General features: G+C 36.7%; 1 protein-coding gene across 1 annotated transcript in view; it reads left to right on the top strand.

Annotated features, from left to right (window-relative positions):
• Positions 1 to 694: 694 nt before the first annotated feature.
• The window catches only part of LOC111046379 (protein pigeon), a 44,284-nt gene continuing 18,642 nt past the window's right edge, over positions 695 to 26,336 (top strand). The window contains exons 1-8 of the mRNA XM_039422136.1: positions 695 to 878; positions 2,212 to 2,255; positions 3,628 to 3,843; positions 6,507 to 6,689; positions 8,237 to 8,399; positions 10,409 to 10,737; positions 13,740 to 13,916; positions 20,831 to 21,034. Coding sequence (XP_039278070.1) covers positions 812 to 878; positions 2,212 to 2,255; positions 3,628 to 3,843; positions 6,507 to 6,689; positions 8,237 to 8,399; positions 10,409 to 10,737; positions 13,740 to 13,916; positions 20,831 to 21,034 — 1,383 coding nt within the window. The 5' untranslated portion in view covers positions 695 to 811. The remainder of the gene's footprint in view (positions 879 to 2,211; positions 2,256 to 3,627; positions 3,844 to 6,506; positions 6,690 to 8,236; positions 8,400 to 10,408; positions 10,738 to 13,739; positions 13,917 to 20,830; positions 21,035 to 26,336) is intronic.

Below are 26,336 nucleotides of genomic sequence, written 5' to 3'. Positions count from 1 at the left end.
ATGCCATGGTATAGTGCGTTTATGTTCCATTATTAACTCAAGCCGAGAGTCCTAGTAGTTACTTTTTGTGAATCTATGTGACGCTCGTAGTCTCTCATACTGTGCCGTTTGTACACTATCACCCGGCTAATACAGTAATAATAGACATTAGTCGGCAATAATCGGCTTAAGTTAACTTGGAATTCGGAACATAAACGAACTATACAATGGGATATTATCTTCTTGTGCTATCTTTTCTCTATGGTCTTACAGTAACTGTTCTGAGATTTTCTGTTATCCGGTATCAAGCTCAACTAATTGTAATTGACTCATTTCACTGGATACCATGAAATCATTTTTCTTTTTCATCCAACAGTTGCTTTTGTGAGAAGACTTATCTACTTGAATTTTTAATAGTAGCATGTTAGTCATTTTATTCATTCATTTTCTAGAATTTCCTCCTGTTTGAGAAGATTGATTAAGAATTTTTTTTTTCATAAGTTCCTTTAATTTAAAGGTTGAGATATATTAATTCATTATATTAGCTTCAACCAATGATGTGATGAATAATATCAATCTATGGACTGTTGAAAAAGTTTCTAGTTGTCAAAAACATTTTTCCTGATTTATCACTGCTTGCTCATTTTATTGTTCTACGTTACTGTCAAATTTACGTTTCTCTTCTTTTTTTTTAGTTTTCAGTGTATATGAGAAAGAGGATGGGATTGAAAGCGACGAAAAAGAGAAGGAAAATAATGTATACAGTTTATTTCTGGCAAGAGTGAACGGAGATATTGCTGTTGAACTTCATTCCAAGAAACAGAATCAAATAATGGCCCAGTTTCTTTACTGGCGAAAGAAATCGCCTGATAAATTCCTGGTTCTGGCACACCAAGAAGGTATTTATTGATCATTTAATTTGAATACAAGCACAAATATCGTAATACATGATTGGGAGAAGGTTTCCAAGAAAGTATTTATTTAGGCTATTTCATTTGAATACAAGTCTTGAATTACAAGAATCCTTACTATGGCTAAAAGATTAAATTACATTTTCAAAGTAAATTGAAAAAATTTGAATGCTTACTGAATTTATATTTTTTGAAGAATATTCATCCATCTCCAGCCTTAGGGTCCGGTCACACAGCGAGCGATCTGCGATCCTATAGTTTTCTATATCTATATTTTAGAGGGCGATCCAAGATATAGGTATAAAAGCCTACAATATAGGTATAGTCTAGCAATATAGGTATAAAAACCTACAGATTCTTAGGCTGCTCCCTGTGTGGCCGGATCCTAAATAATGTCAAGGCCTCATCCAGTTCAATGTAGGTTGGAAATAACATTATCTTTACTACTTTGTCGATAATATGAATTGAAGTTTTTCATTATATTTTCATCAAATTTCGTTGGAAATACAGAGTTTTCCACATCTATTCACTTCCTATCCTTTGGAATACATTCTTCTATCCACAGCCTTCATAATAACTGCTAAGCCAGATTACACCTCCTAAGTCTCACCAACTTTCTACATCTTTAGGAATTTATATTGATAGAAGTCTATTGGTGTATTGTTTTATAGGTTACTCTCCATACCTGTTCTCTTATACAGGATGTTCTAGAAGTAGTGTTGAACATTTCAGGGTATTGTTTGTTTATGATAGAAGACTACAAATGTCGTATTTGAAGTTTCCAAAACTCAGCGGTTATCCTTATAGCTGCCATTTTCTTTTTTTCACTTGGGAATTTATATCTCAAGAACGAAATGTTGTATTGATCTGAAATTTGGCATGAATATTATGCTAGCCTAAAAAGACTCCTATATGATAAAAAAATCCCAAGTGAAAAAACAAAATGGCAGCTATAAGGATAACCACTGAGTTTTGAACACTTCAAATACGACATTTGTAGTCTCCTATCTCCCAGGAACAATACCCTAAAATGTTCGACACTACTTCTGAAACACTCTGTATAAATATTGTACCCCTATTAAAAGATGGATAGATGAAAATTATAGATTTTCCAATATTGATCAGCATATTTATTTATCTAATCTATGATTCTACTCTTCTCTATTGATTTCTAATTCTTGGAATAGATTTACTCAATATTCCATTGATTAATATATTTCCTATTGATTTTTAGTTTTATATGTGCTGTATTGAAGTATTAATTAAAATATGTAAGCAATTTTACAGTATTCAAAATTTTCCTTCTCGTCTGATTTCTCAGCTATTCAAATTTACCAAGTGGAAGGAAGTGATGATGAAAGTGAGGTAAATTTCTTGCCTAATCTTCAATTCTTATTTTAGCAATAAATACTTTCCAATTCCAGTTGTTGTTTTCAGTAATAACATCAAATAGTTATGCATGCTATCTAGTCTGTTAACATTCTTTATCCTAAATAATATGGGTTGAGTTGAAGTTGGTTGGGTTCTCGTTGCAACCAAGTGTGCAGATGAGAAACAAAATCTGAAAAGTGCAATAGGAACACTCACACCGAAAGCGTGCACTTGCTGGTTGCGTTCAGTGTAGCAGTCACAGCGAGTTTCAATAGCACTTTCCAGATTTTGTTTTTCGGCTCATGCATGAACTGACGTGCACTTGCACATATTCGCATTCAATGTGATCACACCCTTATTCACATGTATTGTGAAAACAAACAAATAATTTGGAAATTAGTGACAAACTAACTTTCCATAGTGAGGTCCACGTTATAATGGCAGTGTTTGATTAGCAATGGTATTGCTATCCTTGTCTATCATTCAACAAAGCGGATAGCGCTATCTCTTTCTCGCTTTGCTCTGTTGCCAGATCGTCTTTTAACAATGTAAGATTAATAATTAATTAACAACATATTCATCATAATTATGGAAACTCATTATGAAATAATTATTAAAAAATATAATTTCTTGCTCAATAAAGTACAATTGCTTATTTCAAACCAGAATGAACAGTTAATATTACATCAATAAACCTGTATCAGCTACCTTCTATAGAAGACACAGGATCGGGAACGTTGTTCTCCTATCTTCCTCCACTGCCATTATAACGTGGACCTCACTTACTTTACTTACTTTACTTTTCTTGTTCGTCACAATTATTGAACTGCTTCAAGGGAGCAACGATCCCGCAGTATATGACACGTCAAAGTTTAATCTAATATCTACCATCCCTCCTATTTCAACACAACAGATCCCACATAGCATACATCAATCAAACATTATTCAACAAGGAAGTCTGCTAACCTGTACGGACACAATACAATAAGGAATTCCCTGAGTTTTTTGAACTCCTTCAAGCCATCAATTTCTCTTATGTGAGACGGGATTGAATTAAATATCTTCATTCCCATATAAAACGGACCACTCTCCAGCAGGCTAAGTCTGTGGTGTGGGTAAGCGAAACCTCTAAATCTTGTATTATGATTCACCTGGTTCTCCTCATACATCAAGGGAATTACTTTAGTTTTTTTGTAGTTCAAACTAAGACTATTCTGAACAAACCACGAATCTAATTCAGCAAGACACCTCTCAGCCTATACATAACATTACTTCAACTAATATACTAATACCAACATACTCTTACTAATATACCTAATATACTCTAACATCAATCTCGCTACATCGTACACATGTTTTGTGCTAGCAGAGAGCCGTTGATGTGAGAGTGAGTGGGGCAGTGGAGACGATAGTGGGTGCATTCGCGTGGGGTCAGTGGGACCCCATACACCAGGCGCTCTACCTGATCCACTACCGCAAGCCGATGCATCGTGTGGAGGGCGAAACTCAACCTGACGAGACTGAACTGGCTCCCACTCTGTCAGCGCTCCAGTTTCATGAGGACATGCCACACGAAACTGTCGTGAGTAGAGTGCCACTCTATCTTTAATTTTTAATTTAAGAAATTTGCAATTTCTAGTAACTCCGGTAAAGCAACTAATAGTTGTTTACCATTCAGTCTATAAGACTCTTGTATTCTTGTAGCCTCTCCATGAACTAGGTGCGCCACCTTGTCCATCAAATGACAGTCTCCAACTTCGGACTTTATCGCATACCACGCCTGGGTCCATACAGGAGTTATCATTCTCTGCATTATCTTGGTTCAGCTCGTCATCTCGCTCACACATCTTCCGCGCTGTGTTGCCCTCACTCGTAGCCCCACGCGTGGGCGCCAGTTTTATCACAAATCTAGGTTTCATCAACCTTGATACGGATTTCCTGGATGTTCCTTCCAGCCGGCTAGCTTCAGAAGGTGTGTGGTCGGGGCCAGGAGGTGAAGGTTAGGGTAACCGTCCACTGGAACCGTATTCAACCGATCCGTTCGGCCGTTGGATCGGACGTATCTGCCGGCCGTTAATTCGGCCGAATATGGTCATCCATTGGAACCGTTTACGTCAGTCCAGTTGCCAATTATTGAATTAACTGCTATCGTAGCCACCAAAATTTGTCATAAACAATGATTATATTGAGATTTTGAAAATTGAATAAACAGATATCCACTGAATTAGTTATTCATTACAATAATCTTACCTTCAGATACTATTTGTTCAGCAATCTTTGTCCACAGATTCCTTTGAACATCACGACGATGATATCTTTTGTCTCGCATATCCCACAATAGAACATGCTCTTGAACCAAACTTATCAATTTTTCATTGTCCATAGTTACAACTTTATAAAACAGAACAACTTCAAAAAACAAAAACCAACAAGATTGTGAAACAATTTTAGGTTAGGAACATTTTGTTCCTCAGCTCGACTAGCTAGTTCGGCCGGATAGAGCCGGAAAATCCCATTCAATTCGGTTCGAAAAATTGATCGGCCAGAGACGACCGTGTACGGCTTTATGAACCTGTTGCAATGGACGAGCATCTATAGCTTTCTTTGTTGGGGGATCGTTCGGACGAGTTCGGTAGTTTTCGGCCGATGCTAGTTCGGATGAAATCGGTTCCAGTGGACGGCCCACCTTAAACAACAGCCTGATTTTTCTCCGCCGCGAACGATTCTTGTTGCCCGGTTGAAAAATGCGCGGACGGGCGCCCTTATTTCTCCCCCGAGAAGACGAAAAGTGTCACTGCTTAACAGCCAAGGTGCTCCCCTGCCAAAGGGTGTAAGAGATTTCCTTTATGAATAGGGAAAGGTTGGAAAACGCCACTGCTTCACAGCCGAGGTTGTTCCCCTGCCCAAGTTTATAGGGTATTTTGGTATGAGGGTGTGGGGTTAATGTTGTATGAGGAAAGGTAAATTTTGACAGTGGTGGGTTTAGGGAACAGACGTATGCTGTCCCTAAAGTACTCCAAGTCCCGAAACGTGCCACTTCACAGTAATCGTTGGGGCTATGACCACCCTTCGTGCACTAGGGTCAAGAAGGTGTTCTCGACCGTCTGCTGTACTGCCAAGTCCGATACGAGCATCGAACACCGAAAGTTATCCTTTTCGTCGGGAAGGATCAGCTCTAACTAGCAATTCCACGAGGAATTAAACCGACTGATCTCCAGAATTGGATATCAGCCAGCAACCCGAACACGAGTTTAAAGCCCCCCATATACGTACCGGCTAGCCTGTCAGTTTTGACTGAACAGTCCGCCTGTGACAGGCGGCCGTAGCGTGTGTATAGTCCGGCTGGACTGTCAGTTAAGATTGAACAGGCGGCAGGTGATCGAATGAAAACTCATCAGTTCAACCGGCTTGCCGGATGCTGTTTCAGTCAAAATTGAACGTGTATGTGGAGTGGCGTCAGGCCACCGGCCGAACTTCATTTGTATTTTCGAGTTGTTGCTAGTACTATCTAGCTGTTGCTAGTTGTTTAAGTAGTTGTGAATTGTTGCTGTGATTATTTGTGAGTTGTTGTTTTGTGATTGAGAAAATGTCACGTGAAAAAGAGAACCAATGCTTAGAGGAATTTATTTGTGTGTATGAAAGTGAGAAATCCTTGTGGAAAGTTGAATCACCAGATTATCATGATAGAATAAAGAAGGAAACAGCTTACCTACGGTTAGTTGAAGTGTGGAAGCAGGTAGAACCAAATTGTAATAAATCCACTGTGTTGAAGAAGATAAGCAATTTCAGAAGTAGTTATCGGAAAACGTTGAAAGAGTTGAACTGAACGTTTATGGTGTAGTCAGTCCAACAGGCCGCCGGTCACAGGCGGACTGTTCAGGAAAAACTGACAGGCCAGCCGGTACGTGTATGGGGGATTAAAACAGAGTTACAACAGAGCCTCCTATCACGAGAGAAGCTCAAATTCAACTAACTCGCCCCATTTCCGATGATCTCTCAGCTACTTCTTTTCAGCTGTTATCTCAAAGAAAGGGGAAAGAGTGGGGATGCGTATCATAAACACTCCTCGTTTTAGATCAATCTCCGAGATTGCCATGCGTTTTGACTCTCTCTCCTTCGTCAAAAAACACTTTGTGACAAAATTATGAATCGATACACAGACTTTTCATTCAATTTTTCCCCCATTAATTCATTTTGTGTTAATCAACTTTTTCATTCATTTATTTTGTGTGTTGAATGTTGCAGTTGAACATACCGCTGAACTTGCCTGGCATGGAGGGAGAGAAGGGTGAAGCTGCTGCAGCAGCTGAGTGTCGCACGTATGAAAACGACGCGGTTCCGCTGAGAGTGCACGACTGCTCACTAGATGTCACCGTGGTGTCCGACTCCAAGGGTATCCTCTGTATTTGTCATCATTACTTGTATCAGGTCAGTCCATTTACCGGTCTCACACCTACCGATTGTCGTACGACACTCAGGTGGGTCCATTTACAATTCTCACAACTACCGATTGTCTTACGACACTCAGGTGGGTTCATTTACAGTTTTCACACCTACCGATTGTCGTACGGCATTCAGGTGGGTTCATTTACAGTTTTCACACTTACCGATTGTCGTACGGCATTCAGGTGGGTTCATTTACAGTTTTCACACCTACCGATTGTCGTACGACACTCAGGTGGGTTCATTTACAGTTTTCACACCTACCGATTGTCGTACGACACTCAGGTGGTTCATTTACAGTTTTCACACCTACCGATTGTCGTACGGCATTCAGGTGGGTCCATTTACGTTTTCACACCTTTCGATTGTCGTGCGACACTCAGTAATTATTGCCCTATGATTGGCCGATTCTCACCAACAAACAGTTGATAAATGTCGGCTGACAATCGATAAGTGTGAAAACGGCCAATCTCTACAAGAAACCTATTAACGTCAAGTATATATTGAGTGATTAAACATTGAATCTCTCTTCAACATCTTTAATTTATTCCAATTCGTAGATTGTTGTGTTAATGGAATGTATAGTGTTGTCATGATGAAAATATAGCATAAGAATATATTCCATGGTAGTAGTGTAGGGCGTTCATGTTCCAAATTTCACTGTTTTCTCAGCCGATACTTCTATAGTGCGGTCCAAGCTATAATGACAGTATTTGATCAACTTCGGTTTTGCTATCCTTGTCTATCATTCGACAAAGCCGGTGGTACTATCCTTTTCTAGGTCCACAACGATGACAATAATTATGTTTTTGACGGTGTAGAAATATAATTAATTAATGCAGGGAATTGACATCGCTATTCTTCTATCTTTATCCACTGTCATTATAACGTGGACCACACTAAAGTATTTACTTTTGTTATATATATATTATAGATGCGTATGGTGCGAGCAGCAATACAAGGATACATTATCTATGTATAATACTTTTAACAAAAATAGAACACCAATTCAGTAAGCTATAATTTATTGTACTACGTTTGGCAAACAAGATTATTTAGCCAGAGTATGGCATCGTCAAGAGCTAAATTTAATTGTTGCAGCCCTTCATGGAATCTAGTTAGTGGGCATGGCTCATCGTCTGTAGTACCTCCACATACTCACAGAGAGGAGATTCTGCAAAGCCCCACCTGTGCATATTTCTCTGGCATCTCCCCTGGCCAGTCCTGAACCTATTCAGCTGTACCCAGAGGTGCCGAGGTGAATCAAAGCCATTTGCACGCAGAGTGGAATCAGTGACTATTTATTTATTTCTCACTGATGACAAATGGCAGACTGCTGACCACTGTCGGTTTACTTTTTGTGAAGCTATGTGACGCTGGTAGTCTCTCATAATGTGGCGTGCTTACACTCTAATCCGGCCAAAACACTAATAATAGACAGTAGTTCTTATGCTATATTTTCTCTATGGTATTGTCTTATGGTTGTATGCTTGATTATTGTCTTGATTTGTTTTTTTTTTTTTTGTTTTCAGCCAGTGAAGCCGCCGACAAGTGAAGTAATGGATGAAAGCAATACGGTTCACTTTGCCTACTCGGTTACACTGCTGCATCACGGCCATGTTATACATTGTAACATCCCCGGCATACCGTTCTCACAGGCTTCCACGCTCAGACCCACCTTCACCATGTATAACGGTCAGTAACTGTAGCTTTTTGTTCTATACTTTTGACCGAGTGAAGTGAGGTCTAAGATTCAAGTCGACGGTTTGGCATCTCTCTTAATGTTTAAATGTTTAAATGTTTAAATGTTTAAATGTTGAAATGTTGAAATGTTGAAATGTTGAAATGTTTAAATGTTGAAAAGTTTGAATGTTTAAATGTTTAAATGTTTATATATTTATACACGGAGTGTTGCGCATTTACGGCGAAACGCGGTAATAGATTTTCATGAAATTTGACAGGTATGTTCCTTTTTAAATTGCGCGTCGACGTATATACAAGGTTTTTGGAAATTTTGCATTTCAAGGATAATATAAAAGGAAAAAGGAGCCTCCTTCATACGTCAATATTAGAGTGAAAATCAGACTATAGAATTATTCATTATAAATCAGCTGTCGAGTTGACTATAAATTGCATGCCATGACGCATGCAATTCAATATCTCAATGTAACTTGGTAAAACATTAGCAGCTGTGTAGACTATAAATTGCATGCCTCATTGAATGCAATTTTTATGCACTATTAAATAGGATGCAAAGAACTTATAACAGCTCGTCTGGGCGCCAAGATGTCTTCTGGTTTTCTCGCGCTAAATTCCGGAAAGCGTTATATGATAATTAAATCTTGTGTAAGCATGATCTGATCAAATAAATAGTTAGTGTATCAGTGTGGATGTGCTTACGGTTTGGGACGTCGTTATAACTGCGCGAGGTCTACTGTTCACAGAACTACTAGTTGTATTTACTCATAAAATTCAATTTGGGTAACGCAGGTAAGGTCGGAGCATTTCACAACGTGTATCCTCTTTCTTTCAATGTTACTTCTTCTGAACTCGGTCTGACCAGTTGAATGAGCCCATAGCTGAGACTCACGTTCAAAAGAGTTAGCATCTAATTAACATTGGGTTTTAATCCTTGTAACATTTGACAAAGCTGATAGCTTATCCCTTTCCAACTCCGCACCTTTGCCAAATCGCTCATAGGCTATAAAGAATTATAATAAATTACCATTATATTTTATGGCATTCATGAATAGGCCTATTCATCAATAAATCATAAGACGAAAATTTCCCTGAATGAAATAAATTTGATGTGGAATTCAATCAATCTATGATCAATCAAATTTTAGAAAAGTAGCACTAGCTGTTACTTTAGAATTGATCATTATTAACAAGAATTACGGTAATAATAATTTTTTATCAGTTATACCGGGATGACTTGAATCACAGCCATCTACAGTCTTATAGAAGACGGTGGGAAAAAACGTGGCATCTATGCCATTTTATCATTTCCACTGACAATAACTTGAACCTCACTATACTTGACTATTCAACTTTACTTGCTTCCAACTCCGGCTGACCAGTTGAATGACCCTGGCTAGGCAACTTTGCCATTCTCTCTGTCACATTCAACCAATAGCAAACGCACACATCTCAGAAACAGACAGACGGAGAAAACAATCGAACGTGAGCAGAAATATGCAGACGGACGTCTGTGTGCGTTGCAACATTCGTACCTGAGGAGGGAATTTTCCTCCATCTGTCGCTGTATGTGCTTGTCTTGGAAATGGCTGTGATATTCAGGCCCGGTTGCACAAAAGCCTGTTAAATTTTAATCATGATTGAATGCCATGTAAACCAATCAGAGAAGGACTTCTCTTAAAGAAAAGAAAAGAAGGCTTCTCTGATCGGTTCCCGTGGAATTTAATCACGGTTAAAAGTTAACAGGCTCATGTGCCACCGGGCCTCAGTGTTTTATTACATTTGTAGGTCATATTGCACAAATGCCTGTTAAATTTGAATCATGAATGAATAAAAAGAGAACCAATCAGAGAAGCCTTCTTCTCAGAAAAACCTTCTCTGATTGGTCCACGTGGAATTTGATCCCGATCAAAAACTCAACAGGCGTTTGTGCAACCGGCAGTCAAAGTTTTATTCAAGATCAAATCAGTGTTTATTCAAATGTATAATCTGTAAATTATTTACAGACCAACACCTGCTAGTGTACTGCGCAGATGTGTTCATCCACATGTTGGACGTCGGCCAAAAGCACGAGCCTTGCTGCCACATTCTGCTCGGCAGCCATTTTGAGGAGGCCGCGGCCGAGGTGTCGTCGCGCCTCGTCACTCTATGGCATCCGCACTTGGACTCCGATCAGCTGTTGCTCAACCTCACCTCGCTCGACGTCATCAAACTCAAGGTCACCCATCGGCAATTGGTCGACGCCTACAAACTGGTCGACGCGCCCATCGAGAACAAACTGGCCATCTTACACTATTTCCTCATTCACGCCGCTGAACCCGACATTGTGGCTCAGGTCAGTTCTGCTTTCACATAATTGATAGTCTATAATCTATAATACAGGGTGAACATAAATTATTGAACACATTTCATAGTTTAATAAAAAAAGTATTGTTATTTTGCCTATTGGCAAACATTGGTGTAGGGGGTGACAGAGCGTTAGAATTGAATTGAATTGAATTTATATGTTGTTTCCAACAAAATACCATCATACAATGTACGTTTATAAGTATAATTTTACAATTATTGAAACTACGCTCACATGAACCTTAAGGTTTGTTTGTGAGTCGTGAGTTCGAATATTATTATTAAAAAATTGAAAATAAATAAAAGAAGGAGATCAAACTCCAACATAGATAAAACTATGGAAAGCTATGTGCTTTCCGCGGTTTCACGATACCAAATCATTGCTTATAACTGTTCAAAGACGTTTTTGGGTAAATTATTGGAATGAAAAATAGGTGTGTGCAACGAAGTTATGTAATATTGATGAACTGAAACGAAGAATTGAAGCCGTAATTCCGGACATCACTCCAATCGACAATGTAGGATGGCATGGCGTGAAATTGAATATCGTCTAGATATGTTATGTGAAACAAAAGTTCTCACGAAGAAATTTGTTAAACTTGTCATGTGTTATAAATAAAATTATTTGAAATTGACTTTTAAATAAATCAATATTCATGTACTCTCATTCATTATTTTTTATTCACCTATGAAATGTGTTCTTCAAGTTATTCTCACCCTGTACAATAAATGAAATAACTGGCTCATTCACGTAGGGGATAGGAAATTTACTAATGACGCATCATCATGTCTGAAATACTGGACTATAGGCCTATTTTGAACTCTTCAAGATTTCAGTATGTCAAGCTTTCAGTTTGTCATGTTCTCAATTAGACCTTTGCGGAGCACGGGTTACCTGTCAGTCATTAATAATTGAATTTTATTTTCTCCAGTAAAAAAAACGAATAAATACATAATAATCCTTATTATCGCTTAGGGCCAAGCCTCATGAAGCGTTTTTGCAGGCGTTTTTGCACTGGCGGCGGACGCGTCGGCAGGGCAGGTAGTTCTCCGATTGGCTGATTATCAGCTGATTCCCGAATGCCAACTCAATGAGCTGATAATCAGCCAATCGGAGAGCTTCATGCCCGGCCGAAGCGTCCACCGCCAGTACAAAAACGCCTGAGAAAACGCTTCATGTGGCTTGGAAGTTGATCTCTAGCAAACAGAGGGTGTGGTACACCCTCTTGTAAGTTCATTGGTAGCATGTACAGGTAACTTGGACTGTGTGAACACCTACTTGAACAGTTTATAGTTTCAAGTAAGTGTCCATACTGTTCAAGCTACATGTTCCCGTCAACCTACCTCAAGTAACTTGAATAGATTACAAAATTAAGGATCCACACGGTTCAAGTAGAGTTCACTTCGAAAGGGTTAAAGCACAGATAATTATAATGCAATGACATCAACGGTATATGTGTGGTTGAAGTTACAAGTTTCCGGTAACCTGCCTCAAGTCTTGAACTGGAACCGTGAAAACCATCGATTCTAGCTGGACCGAATTCAATCGGTTTGTAACGAAATAAAGTTAAGCGACCCTATTAATGCAAGTTTTAAAAAACTAGCCAATTTGGGTCAAACATTGAATATTAAACGTAAAAACTGCTGTAGAAATTCGTTTTTCAATAATTTTGTAATCAAGATACAGCAGTTATTTTGCCAGATTATACTAAAAACAAATAAAATGCTTTTTCAGAGAATAATATTATTTAAAGGATGAATACAATTGGATTTCTCAAGTTTTCTGTCATTTAGGCTACTTAACTTCTGGGTTACTAGACATTAGCTTCTAAAATTGTCAAAAATATTGTTTTATAATTATTTCTTCTAATTTTTCCATTGAGAATATCAATTTTAGTTTTTAATTTATGAATATTCGTATGATTTTTCAAAAACTTATTTTGTTTGTTTCTTGTTTTGTTTTGCAGCTCATTTTGTTACTTTTGTTCGAAAAACCATGGAAGGAATATTATATTCAAATTAACAATGGAGAAAATATTGACGTTTCTTCAGTACAAACTAAGTAAGATTCATATCTGATATGGTGCTCTAACAAGTAGATTATCCTTAGTAGAATTTCCCATAAATTATTTGACTCTGTTGAAACCATTCTAATATTAATAAACTAATATTACCCTTTTTTTGATGTCATCTCATGTCTTCAGCTTTCAGGCTATGGTTGATATAATGCCTTCCTTATTCATGAATCTGATAATATGGTGGTCTAACAAGTAAATTTTTCTCAGTAGAATATCCCATAAATTATTTGACTCTGTTGAAATCATTCTCATAGGCTATTAATAAACTAATATTACCCTTTTTCAATGTCATCTCAGGTCATCAGCTTTCAGGCTATGGTTGATATAATGCCTTCCTTATTCATGAATACTTTTTTATCAATACTATTACGATTATTCCTTATGTAACTTATTGCATGGAAATAGATACTAAAACCTTGACTTCCTAATTTATTGGCTTCCTTCAATCTTCCTTGTGTCATCTAATTTTAGGGATAATACTGATTGTAAAGTTTATTTCAGTTCTATCATTCTGTTCTTTCCTTTTAATTTGAATTAATTTTTTTCCTTTTGAGGGTTTATGGTTTTATTGGGAAACATTTTGCATGAAATATCATTTTCTTATTATCCAGTTCTTCAAGAAGTTCGTCTATTCAGTTGAATATAAAGGTACGTACAGTTACCTTACAGTTACAGACGCTTACTGTATACAAGTAGAAGCGTATTTTCAATTATTATATTCACGCTATGTCACTTTAAATCCTAACCCCTATTGAAATCCTAATTTCTATTGTAAATATAAGATAGTCAAGTCTCACGTCTCTTCGCGATCAGCAGTCTTTTTATTCTCATCATTCTATGATTATGAGTTTATGTAACTGATAAATAAATCATTATCTCTAATCTTAGCTAATAGAAATCCCAATTTTTTCAGTTGCTCGAACCGATGGCAGAGCAGTCAATGGATCTGGACATAACCAGCGTGATGCAAGAGGTGCTGGTGGGTGGGGCATTCGCCACAGTCATGCGCAGTCTGCCTTCCGACGCGCATGCGCTGATCAATCTGCTGCCTTTTACCACTGTCAACGCGGCCACGCCCGTCGAAGTCAAGGTTAGTAAAGCTGAAGCTCACATTGGGTATAGGCTTGTCTCGGCGACATTATTATGTAGTACATAAATCAATTATTATCGACCCAAATGCAGACCCTATAGTGAGTCCACGTTATAATGACAGTGGAGAAAGATAGGAGAACAGCGTTGCCGATTCTCTGCCTTGTCACTGCCTTCTATAGAAGATAGCTGATACCGGTATATCGGATGTAAAATCAGTTATTATCGACCCAAATACAGACCCTAGTGAGGTCCACAATATAATGACAGTGGAGAAAGATAGGAGAACAGTGTGGTCGATTCTCTGCCTTGTCACTGCCTTCTATATAAGATAGCTGATACCGGTATATCGGATGTAATATCACCTCATTCACTCACCTATCTACTGTAGAAGACTGTAATAACAGAGAATCGGCAACTATGTAGTCCTATCATTTCCACTTACTCTATGATGTGAATCTAATTACTACAGTATGAGTCGGACAATGAGAGATTAGATTTTTTTCTTTTTGTGTAGTTGAGAAGTTGATATTGTGGTAATTATTCATATTGAATGAAAAAGACTAAGAAATTGTCAAATTACACCATTGTCAATCTCTGATAAACAATCTCTGTTTATCAGAGATTGACAATGGTGTAATAACCGAAACCGGTCTTTCTAATTATAAATAAATCAGTGGTTTTTTGACAATTTCTTAGTCTTTTTCATTCAAGAGATTAGATTTCTTTATTTATTTATGTATGTTACAATATTTACTGGCTTATACACTAATTTACATTAAATGACGATAATGCTAGTTATTCAACGAATTTCACAAAGTATAAATATTAATCAATGAGAATAAATATAGAAATGCAATTAGAATAACGATAATATAATAATGTGATGTAACTTCAAAAATCGGCGGTGTTTCAACAAATAATTGTCGATTCTTTTAGAAGGATATACAATATCCTTCCAACACACGACAGGGGAGAGAGAGAGAGAGAGTGAGAGAAGGATGACTGTCAGGTTGAAAATTGAACAGAAAATTCACATTTCGTTTTGCAGTCTTTATTCAGCATTGCATTTCCTACAACATGTTTGAATAATTGTGTAATAATGGAAACAGAATATTTTTCAATATCGTGTTGGAAATAGTAAGGTCTTGTTTTTCTCCCACTACGTATTTTTGTCATCTATACTATAATAAAGAAAATAACTCGCTTATACACGTGCGGGATACGAACATTATGTTTGATGCATCATTACGTCTGAACTACTGATCTGATTAATTTGAAATTTTGCATATAGATTATTGATTTACTGAGAGTGGTTATAGGCCTATTCTTCAAGATTTTATTACGTCAAGTTTTCAATTCGTCATGCTTCCAGTTTTTTATACTTTGCTTGAGAGTGGTTATAGAAAAAATGGAGTATTCAACGGTTTTATTTTCAATTTTCTCATTCTTCTTCTATCTATATATCCTCTTTCTCCATACAGAGTCGTTGAAATGTTGAAAAGTATGGAAACAGTTTGACGATAGGTCTGATTGGGGATCATATTTAAATAGAAATAACTACTTTTCTGTCGCATCAAAATTCTGCCGATATAACGTATCGATAATTTTTTTATCCAACTTCTGGTCTTACAAATGTCCAATTCTTAACAGCCTCATCCATATCTTGATTTTGAAAATATCAATAACATACAACAGAGTATAGTAGAATATTTCTGTTATAGTCAACATACTTACACCTAAAAATACGTCCACGTAGAAAACAGTGGAATCAATTATAACGTAGCTGTTGTACGCATAGGTACGAATGTTTGGATAGTAAAGATCATCCCTGAATTTAATTCGAATACTGCAATTTAAAGAACTACCAGAATACGGAGTAATTCTTCTTCTAAAGGTGATGTCGTCAGTATATTCCCCTGATTCAACCCAAGTCACCTTGTATTCGGTGAAGTTACAAGAAGGCAAACAGTCGCAAGACATTCCTGTGTTCTCGTTACTTGCGTTATAATGAATTTTCTTCACTAAATTCAATGCGCAGGAGTTGTTGCCATCTGGACAGATGTATGTTGACTCGTTGTGTGGCATGAAAAACAGAACACATCCGCATTCCTTCAATACTTGTTTGGTGGAGCATTCTATCAAACAGTTTTGATGTGTGTAATATTCAAAGAAGTCCAGCTGTTTTTCAGATGTATTGTAGCATTCTTTAGTGGTTGAGATTTTCTTCATCAAGTCCCCATCGTCCAAAGAATACTGCAGGACCTGTTCTGCGTTGATGTATATTTTCACGTTTTTTGATTCCTTGAGACGATGCCATCTCATGAATGGATTTGGTACATCCCAAGGATTGTGAATTGTAAACATTAGACTGTTTTGGTTTCTGTGATGATTGATTCTTTCAAGTATCATAGAGAATCCCAAAAATTCAACTCCCATTGAATATGGATAAGATTTGGGATTACTAATCCAATAATCCGGTGCTCCCAACGCTAATGAAGGGAATCCGTGTATTGTATCATTGTTCAATTGAAACTCTGGCTTGTAATTGAAATTGTAGTAGTTATTAATGTATGCATCTGAACGGATAAAGTTGCGCACTGTATTGTTCTTGTAAATTCTAGAAGGTGGAAAAATGTTGCATGAAAAGCAGAGTCCTCTGAACGTAAACGTGCGGAAACAGATGGATCCAGAAATAATTTGGAATCGATATTGCTCAAACAAAGCATTATGTACCACTTCTAGGCTCGAATCCGATATCGTGAATCTCTCTCCAATTTTGCCCCATTTGATTTGCTTGAAATCAATGCCAAAAATGTCTACCACTTTGAATACTGAATCAAAAATGCTAAGCGAGTCGAAGTTTGGATACAAAAGTTCGAAATATTCTATAGCAAGTTCGGGATCATTGATAAGTTCTTCAGCATGTTGAGAGGCTACAATATGCTTTAAACCACAGATAGTTAGAGCAGGAGCAGGCAAAGAAGAGGTGAGCTTAGGGGTGGTCGCCCTCACCATTGTCATTGGCACGTTTCTCCATTGAGCCAATTTGATCCGGTAAATTGTTAATAGCGAGACAATGCAACTTATCAGAACTAGAGACCAGAACAGGCGTTCAATCCAATGTCTGTTTCGGTCGAATATGTACCTCATTCCCTGAAAAAGATCACCTAACAGAAAATGAACAGATGGATTTGGCAAGTTATATAACAATTTTTCTTAAGCGTTATTCATTACATAATCATTATTAATTATACATGGTTATTCATTATATCAATTTTTCACTATTTTCGTGATGTTCAACTGATCATTGACCGAGCGAAGTGAGGTCTAAGATTCAAGTCGACGGTCTGGCATTTCTCTTAATGTTTAAATGTTTTTATGTTGCGCATTTACGGCGAAACGCGGTAATAGATTTTCATGAAATTTGACAGGTATGTTCCTTTTTTAATTGCGCGTCGACGTATATACAAGGGTTTTGGAAATTTTGAATTTCAAGTATAATATAAAAGGAGAAAGGAGCCTCCTTCATACGCCAATATTAGGGTAAAAATCAGACTATAGAATTATTCATCATAAATCAGCTGACAAATGATTACACAGATGTGTGGAGAAGCCAGTCTATTGCTGTATTTCCATAAGGTCTATAGTTTCAATCATGTACTTGTGGATGAGAATACTGCGTGAGGTCTACTGTTCACAGAACTACTAGTTACTTAACTAAAGTGCGAGATAAATTACTTTCAACATGAAGAGGAGAAACCCATTTCTCCCTCCACAGTTTGTAGCATAGGAGTGTGTTTTATGCTGATTGCCCTTCAAAGAATCTTGTGACATGAGTTGGCTAGATCATGTAACGATTTCGACACTTCGGATCACGATCATTATAATCAAATTTCCATCTGAATGGACTCATATAATTTTAATATCCATTTAAAGTCTCTTCCCCATTTTTTATGAATTACGTGTTCACTCTCCATAAGTCAAATCAACTGATTAGTAGTTTAATACTATTAAAAATGATTACAGGGAAGTTTTTCGTATGCTTGTCGCATAAATAAAATAATTCAATTAAAATTCTTCAAAATGCTATTTCTTAGCATAATATACTTCCTGACAAAATATATCAAAATATTATCCAATTACAGTTTTCTAATATCAACTCATAACTTATTTCAAATTCAAATTCAATTCTGCTTAAAGCTCATCACTTTTTTATTTTTCCACTTTCCATCAACGATTTTATCGACGATTGATTGATTTACGTTTTTATTTTTTGTTAATTTGCTATAAGTATCAGTAAATCTCCCTAAATTGATTAAATAACTTTTTGCTATTAAAAAGAACGACTAGCAAAAAAGTGATTTAATAATAAGCAGTTCGTGATGGAAAACAACATTGAAGAAGAAAATTGATTCTTTAAGTTTTCTTTGCAACTTTATATTTTAATTTGAGCGACTATGGAATTTCATCATTTTTTGGCAAAACCTATTATTTTTTGGTCAAAAATTTAAAATATCTCTGATTTGCTTGATATTCGGGTTATGGGCAGAGCTTGAACTATAAAGTTTTATGCTATAATATGACACTTTTTGCTACAATACCGCGGGAGTTGGGTTATGTTAGGTGTTGATGGTTAAGAACATGATGATAATGATGAGGATGAGGATGATGTTTAGGATGAGGATGGGGATGAATATGAAGATAAAGATATAGATGAAACTGAAGATGAATATGAAGATGTAGATGCAGAAGCAGATGTAGAAGCAGAAAAAGAAGTCCCCCTCAACTCTTCCAATCTTATTTTACCTCTTTACAACTATTCCAGTCAGTCGGATCTAAGACATTGTCGTGTTAACATCTTCTTCTTCTTCTTCTTCTGTCTCCATCATTATCATCATCATCATCTTCTTCTCCTGTCTTTTTCTACTTGTTTGATCAAAAGTTTGGTAGTTTGATCGGCAGCGAGGCTGTATGCACTTGAAGTCTCACATATAAATGCAATATTTCAACACTCTCAGCTACCTTCTCTGCTCCACTCCACTATCGCCGCTTAGTTTTGTCCCTAAGGGCCAAGCCATGTGAGGCGTTTTCTCAGGTGTTTTAGAGTCGGCAGGTCAGGAACCTCTCCGATTGTCCATATTTAGAATTCTCTAATAGATTATATAATCTATCTAAATTTAAAATTGTTTGTTCTATTCTGATTTGTGATTGAGATTGATTCAGATTGATGATTTAGTGTATAAATTAAAATGGACATAGCCTACATAATATTTGGACAATTTAAGACAAAATTAGGTAATTGAAGAAGTTTTGGACAATAGCCTGTTTTTTCTTTTCCGACTACTAAATTGTTTACTCTATCCAATAAATAAATAAATTATTAACTGATAAGGTTGGCGTTCGGGAATCAGCTGATAATCAGCCAATCTGGGAGCTTCTTGCCCTGCCGACTCCCCCGTCGCCAGTGCAAACACGCCTGAAATAACGCTTCATGTGGCTTGGCCCTTAGTTTTGAACCTAATATTTATCTTTTTTTTTATTTCATCCATTAACCTCCTAATGAAGGGGTATATGGATTTGTCAAGTTTATGCCGCAAGAAAATGTGTGCTATCCTCTTAAACCTCCTACTTGAGGTTTGTAATGCTGATTGAACTGCTCCACTGAATATGCACCAATCGACAGAAGCTTCCTGCTCAATTGAATTCTGAATTTCCTCCCTGATAATTATTTTAAGTGGGATGGCAACAGGTTTACATTCGAATACCTGAGCTCCGTACGCCTCGTTTCATACATGCTACTCCGGTGCGCATCCTCTGAAGTTATTTCTGTATCTGGTCGAGTATCCACGAAATGCTTCACCTGTGTTGAATTCCTGAATATGTATTTTTATGAAGCAGATTGTTTCAAAAATATATATGCTTGGGAGTGTGGTAGAATTCCAAGATCTCTGAAGTAGGGCCGACAACTTGTTCGTATTGATTCCTCAATCATCACCCTCAAGGCCCACTTCTGCAATATGAACACCTCCTATACACTACTAGAATTTCCCCAGAAAATAATTCCGTAGGAGTGAGTGGAACAGAGAGAAATAAACGCTTCTAAGAGCAGTCGAATCCAGGGTAGCTTTTAGGTTTCTCAGAACAAAAATTACAGAGTTAAGTTTGTTTTTCAGGCATTCCAGATGTGGTCTCCATGTAAGGCCAGAGTCAATCACCACTCCTAGCACTCTTATCTCATTTACTGAATCTATATTTCGGTCATTGACTTTCAAACTACCTGCTTTTGTTGTCCGGAAAGGTATTTCTTTCGTTTTATCTTTATTCAAAAGTAACATGCTAGCCGATAGCCTTATGAGTGATTCATTGAATTGGGTTTGATTACAGCTGAGCTGTAAGAACTTGATGTTTCTGACGTGATCTGCAATATAATAAAGGAAAGAATTGGCTTATACACGTACGGGAAAGGAAAAACACGAATGACGCATCATCACGTCAAATTCAAATTTCTTTTTTTTGAGCGAAAAAGAACATACAGGCCAAGTCAAAACATAAAAATAGACAATAACAATGTAAAATTAAAAATGATCTACTGAACTACTCAACTGATTATCTTGAAATTTTGCGTATAGGTTCATTAAGGATGGTTAATATAGGCCTATTTTAAATTCTTCAAGATTTCAGTACGTCACGTTTTCAGTATGTCAAGTTTTTAATTGACCCTTGCGGAGCACGGGTTACCTACTAGTCTCACAAATGTGAGATTCTCAGCTGCCTCCACTGCTATACTTACCATCGCCGCTTAGTTTAGATCCTAATACTTGATAGGATATTTTTCTGTAGTATGTATTTCTCATCTAAATCTCAATTTTTGAGTTCACTTTTAATACGTGGTTTGAATTGGGTTGATTGCAGCTGGGCTGTAAGCATGTAATGTCGCTGACGCAGGAAGACCTGTGGAATCCGTCAGTAATGCTGCTGATGCCACGTCAGCGGCTGATGCCCTACCGGCCCGACATGTGGACGGCGCTCTGGGATGCGCTGTCAGCCAAAAAGGAGCCGCGCTTCCGGTCGGCCACCGTCGCCGAGAAGCTTATGGTGTCGCTCGTCTGCTATCAGGTACCTTTCATTGAAATATCATATTCAAAAATTGTCATATCAATACATTAATGTTTGAATTTCACTCGAATGACAGGTGGTGACAAATACCGGGTGTTCAAAAAAGATCGACCCAATTTCAAAATTAAATAATATTGGTCTAAGCGCATTACCACGACCGAAACTGCATTACCGGAAACTGGAGACAGGACCACCTATACTACCGGACCTGAGCCTAGAAAAAAATGGCCGCCGTATGTGGTGGTCTTATAGAAATTCCTACTGAGAAAAAATCACTAATCAGCTGTTAGAGAGCGTCTCAGTTTGTCGAAATCTCAGTTCGTCTAGTTCCCGTTTAAAGTATCATTGCCGGCCACCACATACGGCGGCCATTTTTTTGTAGGCGCTGGTCAGGTATATAGGAAGTCCTGCTGGAGAGGTGTAGAGTTTTGAAAAATCACCACTAGATGTCTCCCCTAGCGCTGACTTTAAGCAAGGTCTATAAATACGGGTCATGACACTCGTGTTCCTTATGGAGCGGTCATTATGTGGGGTCTTAATAGCGGTACATTTGAAATATTCCAATCTGCTCATAACAAAATCATGCATTATGCTTTTTAAAAACAATATTCTGATTCAGATAATATGTAAATTCAGGTTTCCGATTTTTTAATAATGAAATCTCAATAATAAATGGTTCATAATTCATTTTTTATTATAAAAAATTGTTCTTATTCTTGTAACTTGTTATGATTCATAAGGCAGTTTAAAGTTCCCAATCAATTAAATCTAAAAATCAACAACTCAGTTCCTAGTTGGAATCTAAATATTATTATTCTGTCGGAAGAATTTATTTTACAATTCAAAGCCAAGAAATATTCCTTGAACAATATAACACATCATGTTGTTCAATCTATAATGATAACAGCTGATACATTTGAATCTAAATATAATTATTCTGTCGGAAGAATTTATTTTACAATTCAAAGCCAAGCAATATTCCTTGAAAAATATAAACAAAATATCACATCATGTTGTTCAATCTATAATGATAACAGCTGGTACATTTGAAAATTGGTGAACTAGAACCCCACAAAATGGCAATTTTGCTATGCATCACGGGATTGTGTAATGACCTGTATTCATAGACCTTGACTTTGAGCGCTGTCAGTCTAATAGAATATGGCGTCTGCTCAACAAAAGGCTTTCTGCGTTCTTCAGTTTAGCAAAACTGAAGCAGATATAACCGTTCAACGAGCGTGTCGGATTCTTTTTGGTGCTCAACCACCTTTACCAATGAAAATTTGACGGTGGTATAACCTGTTTTTAGATATTGGGTGTTTGGGCAAGGGGAAAAGTGCTGGTTGACCACGCACATCTGAAGAGACAGTGCAACAAATTCGGGAGAAGTTCATATAAAATGGATCATGGATCATATAAAATGGGATACTCATATTGAATATATGTGCAGACGGCTTAATTATTTAATTTATAAGTTTTATAAACTAAATCAAATAGCTGATATGGTAATAATGAAAAAGATTTATTATGCTTATGCGCAATCACTTTTCCAACATGGAATTGAGATAATATGGGGGGCTGCTTAAATGATATCCATATGAACAAATTATTCACATTACAGAAACACCTTATCAGAGCTGCATTATGCAGGCCAAGATTGTACCCTAGTAGACTTCTTTTTCCAGAATTCCAGGTGCTTACAGTGAATAATAAATAAATAAATAAATAAATATGATTTTATTGCCGTTAAATTCTTAGAACAATAGGCAAAGTCAAATATTGATTACAGTAAGACAAAAGATAAAAATCAAATTTTACAGCAATTGTACATACAAAATTACATTACTGAGTCTTAAAATAATACAGTACCTAAGTAAACTGTAAGTCAATTGGATTTTACAAATACATTAACAATATTCATTTGAATGTACAAAACATATTCCTTACAGCACAACTTGAGCCTTTAGAACAATATATAAATACAAATAGAAACCTCTTAACTCTAAGCAACAATTATTTCACTCTCAAAGAACTCTTCAACACTATAAAAAGATTTATCACAAGCCAATTCAATAATCTCGTCTTAAATTTCTTTTCTGTCTCTGATATTAAATCTGTAGGTAATTTATTGCAAATTTTTATACCAAATGTATCATAACTTTTGGCTGTTTTGGATAACCTATGATAGGGAATATCAATCCTATGACAATTTCTTGTGTTGTAGCTATGAGTTTGATGCCTTAATTTTAAATTGGATGAGTTTTTTTTAACATGCAACGACACAGTATAAATGTAAAAATTCACTATTGTCATTATTCTAAGCTGGACGAAAAGAGGCTTACAGTGTGCTAGTCTATGAGAATCAGTTAAAACCCTGACCACCTTCTTTTGCAATAATAAAATATTTTCTGCATGACTACTATTTCCCCACAGTAGTATGCCATATGTTGCAATACTCTGAAAAAAGGCAAAATATATCGATCTCAAATAATTATCTGGAACATGATTTTTCAGTTGTCTGATCAGATAAATCACTCTTGAAAGTTTGCTTGATATATAATTAATATGAGCTTTCCAAGTCAAATATCTGTCAATGAATATCCCCAGAAATTTTACATCGCTTATTGCATCCACACAATCTAAGCCACCTCTAAGGGTGAAGTGCATAGTCTGTGTTTTATTCTCGTTGAGCATGAAGCCGTTAGCCCTAAACCATGTCGCTGCTTGCATCAGAGTGGTCTCAGTTAGATTTTTAAGATTTTGAAGGTCAGTACATTTATTGATAAATGTTGTGTCATCAGCATACAGTATTGAACGGCAATTTAGAACAGCAGGAAGGTCATTTATCATAAGAATAAAAAGCAATGGCCCGAGAACTGATCCCTGTGGGACACCGAATTTTACGCATGCTACATCTGATCTCTTATCTCCAATACACACCACTTGTCTACGTCCCACAAGATAAGTTTTAAATAAGCTAAGATCTGCTCCACAAACGCCATAAAATTTTAATTTATCCAGTAAGAGAGAGTGCACAACACAATCAAAAGCTTTGCTCAGGTCACAAAAGGTCACCTGAGCATACTCTTTATTTTCAAAAGCGCTCAGAATATTCTTGACAAGAGCATCCATGGCTCCAGTAGTTGACCTACCCTTAACAAATCCATTCTGAGCATTACTTATAATATTGTGCTCTTGAAGATATTCATATAACTGCCTATGCATTATGGTTTCAAGGACTTTTGAAAAACATGGCACCAATGAGATGGGACGATAGCTACATGGAATATCTTTAGGCCCCTTGTACACGACAGGTACAATTCTGGAAACTTTTAGCACTTCAGGAAAAACTCCATCTCTCAGGCATCTATTTATACAATATGTGAATGGATTTATAATATTATGAATAATTTTCTTCAATAGATTACTTGAAAAGCCGTAAATATCAACACTGGATGAAGCTTTGAAACTAAGTACTATATCAAGCACTTCACGTGTGGAGACTTTGTGAAATGAGAATTTGGGCTTATCCTGGTTAAGAGGGAAATTGAAGTTTTGCTCCAATAAATTAATTGCCGTTAAATTGGGCCGGTCAATCTTATCATGAACATCCATCACTGCATCCAAGAAAAACTTATTCATTTCATTGGGTGTGAATGGAATTGGATCTTTTCGAGCCTCTTCCTGAACAGATTTTATTATTTTCCATGCGGCTTTGCACTTATTACTAGTAGACTCAATTTTAGAAATGTTATATGTTTTCTTAGCTCTATTTATTAACTGCTTATATGATCTTCTAATATCGAAATATGCCTTCCTAGCTTCATCAGTATTATCTCTCCTTGAAATATCTAAATATAACAATACTGTGTTTTTCATTTTCGCTAATTGCGGTGTGTACCAGTTTTTTAGTTTTGTTTTTCTTGTTTTCTTTGCCCCTTGATGACTATTCACAACTATTTTTCTTTCAGGAATGAACATATTAAAATAATAATGTATTATATTGAAAAATCTATTAAATATCTGTTCAGAGTTCAAAGAATGAGTTTCACGCACAAATTTGTTCCAGTCTACATTGGAGAGTGAATTCTTAAATAAGTCGAGATTTTCATCTGTCATTGGCCTAGTTACTACTGTCTTCCTAGTCTTTCTACCGTCCGTATTAGAACAAATATTTAAGTCAACCCATACACAATCATGGTCTGAAAAAAGAAATGCCAGAACATCACATGCAACACTGTCAATCCTGATATTTGTAAAGATATTATCCAAACATGCAGAACCTCTGGTAGCCTATAGTGAATAGTGATACATTCAACTTAAGGAATAATCCATATAATTTGCGTCCCTCCAATGCATTACAATTTGATATTGACTTTACCAGCTTAAGTGTATGTAGACGTCAGCTTGAATATCAGTGTTACTTGTTTATAAATAAAGTCTCAACTGAATTCATTATTAATAGAATTTCAAAATCCATAATGAATCTTATACTGGATTGGATTAGGATAAATGTTTATTTTAAATTATCTATATCCATTATGTAGTGTTTCATTCTTGTGTTATAAATAAAAAAAAATATTTGGCATGCCTTCCTTGAATTGGTCTTTTTGAGTTTGTCATTTGCTTGTAATTTTGTTACTTTGTCTTATCGTTTGTAAGTATTGAGATGTGACCTGGTTTCCATAATTTTATTTATTCTAGTGGTTTGAATAAGCTCTTTTTCTTCCTATTGACATATTTGCTGTACCTAGTTGTTCGAACTCACTGCCGGCGCACAAGTTTTCTTTGCCGGTAGTGCCATTTTGTAAGTTAGAATATTTATTTTATCAATCTCTATTATTTTATGGCAAATAAATGAATTTGAGTTCCAACGGAGCCCGCGAACATCAACACGGCGTGTTGTAGTGAGTAGCTGACACTACTGTGTGGCGCGTGTTAAGGCGGCGTTTGGCCTTACGACCATACCGACTGCTACTCGTGCAAGCGCTTTGTGCTGGTAACAGAAGCAGACGCGTCGACTTTGGTAATGATATCCTAGAAGACATGGAAGAGGATACCTTTTTACCGCGGTTGATATTCAGCGATGAGTCAACATTCATGTAAGCGTTAAACATGTTTGTATATGGGGGGGGGACCTGAAAACCCTCATGAAACAGTGGAGCGTGAACGCTCCACCACATGTTGCATGCCACTTGAGCCTTGCTCAAAAATGTGTGGCTTTACGCAACTAAATTGTAATAAATAAATAAATAAGAAAACGAGATTCGCCTAAAATGAGCGTTTTTTATGCAGTTTCACA

The sequence above is a fragment of the Nilaparvata lugens genome, chromosome 2 (genome assembly GCF_014356525.2).
Source record: "Nilaparvata lugens isolate BPH chromosome 2, ASM1435652v1, whole genome shotgun sequence".
Lineage (NCBI taxonomy): Eukaryota > Metazoa > Arthropoda > Insecta > Hemiptera > Delphacidae > Nilaparvata > Nilaparvata lugens.
The sequence above is the reverse complement of the archived record's forward strand: the minus strand, read 5'-3'. Positions and strand labels throughout refer to the sequence as shown.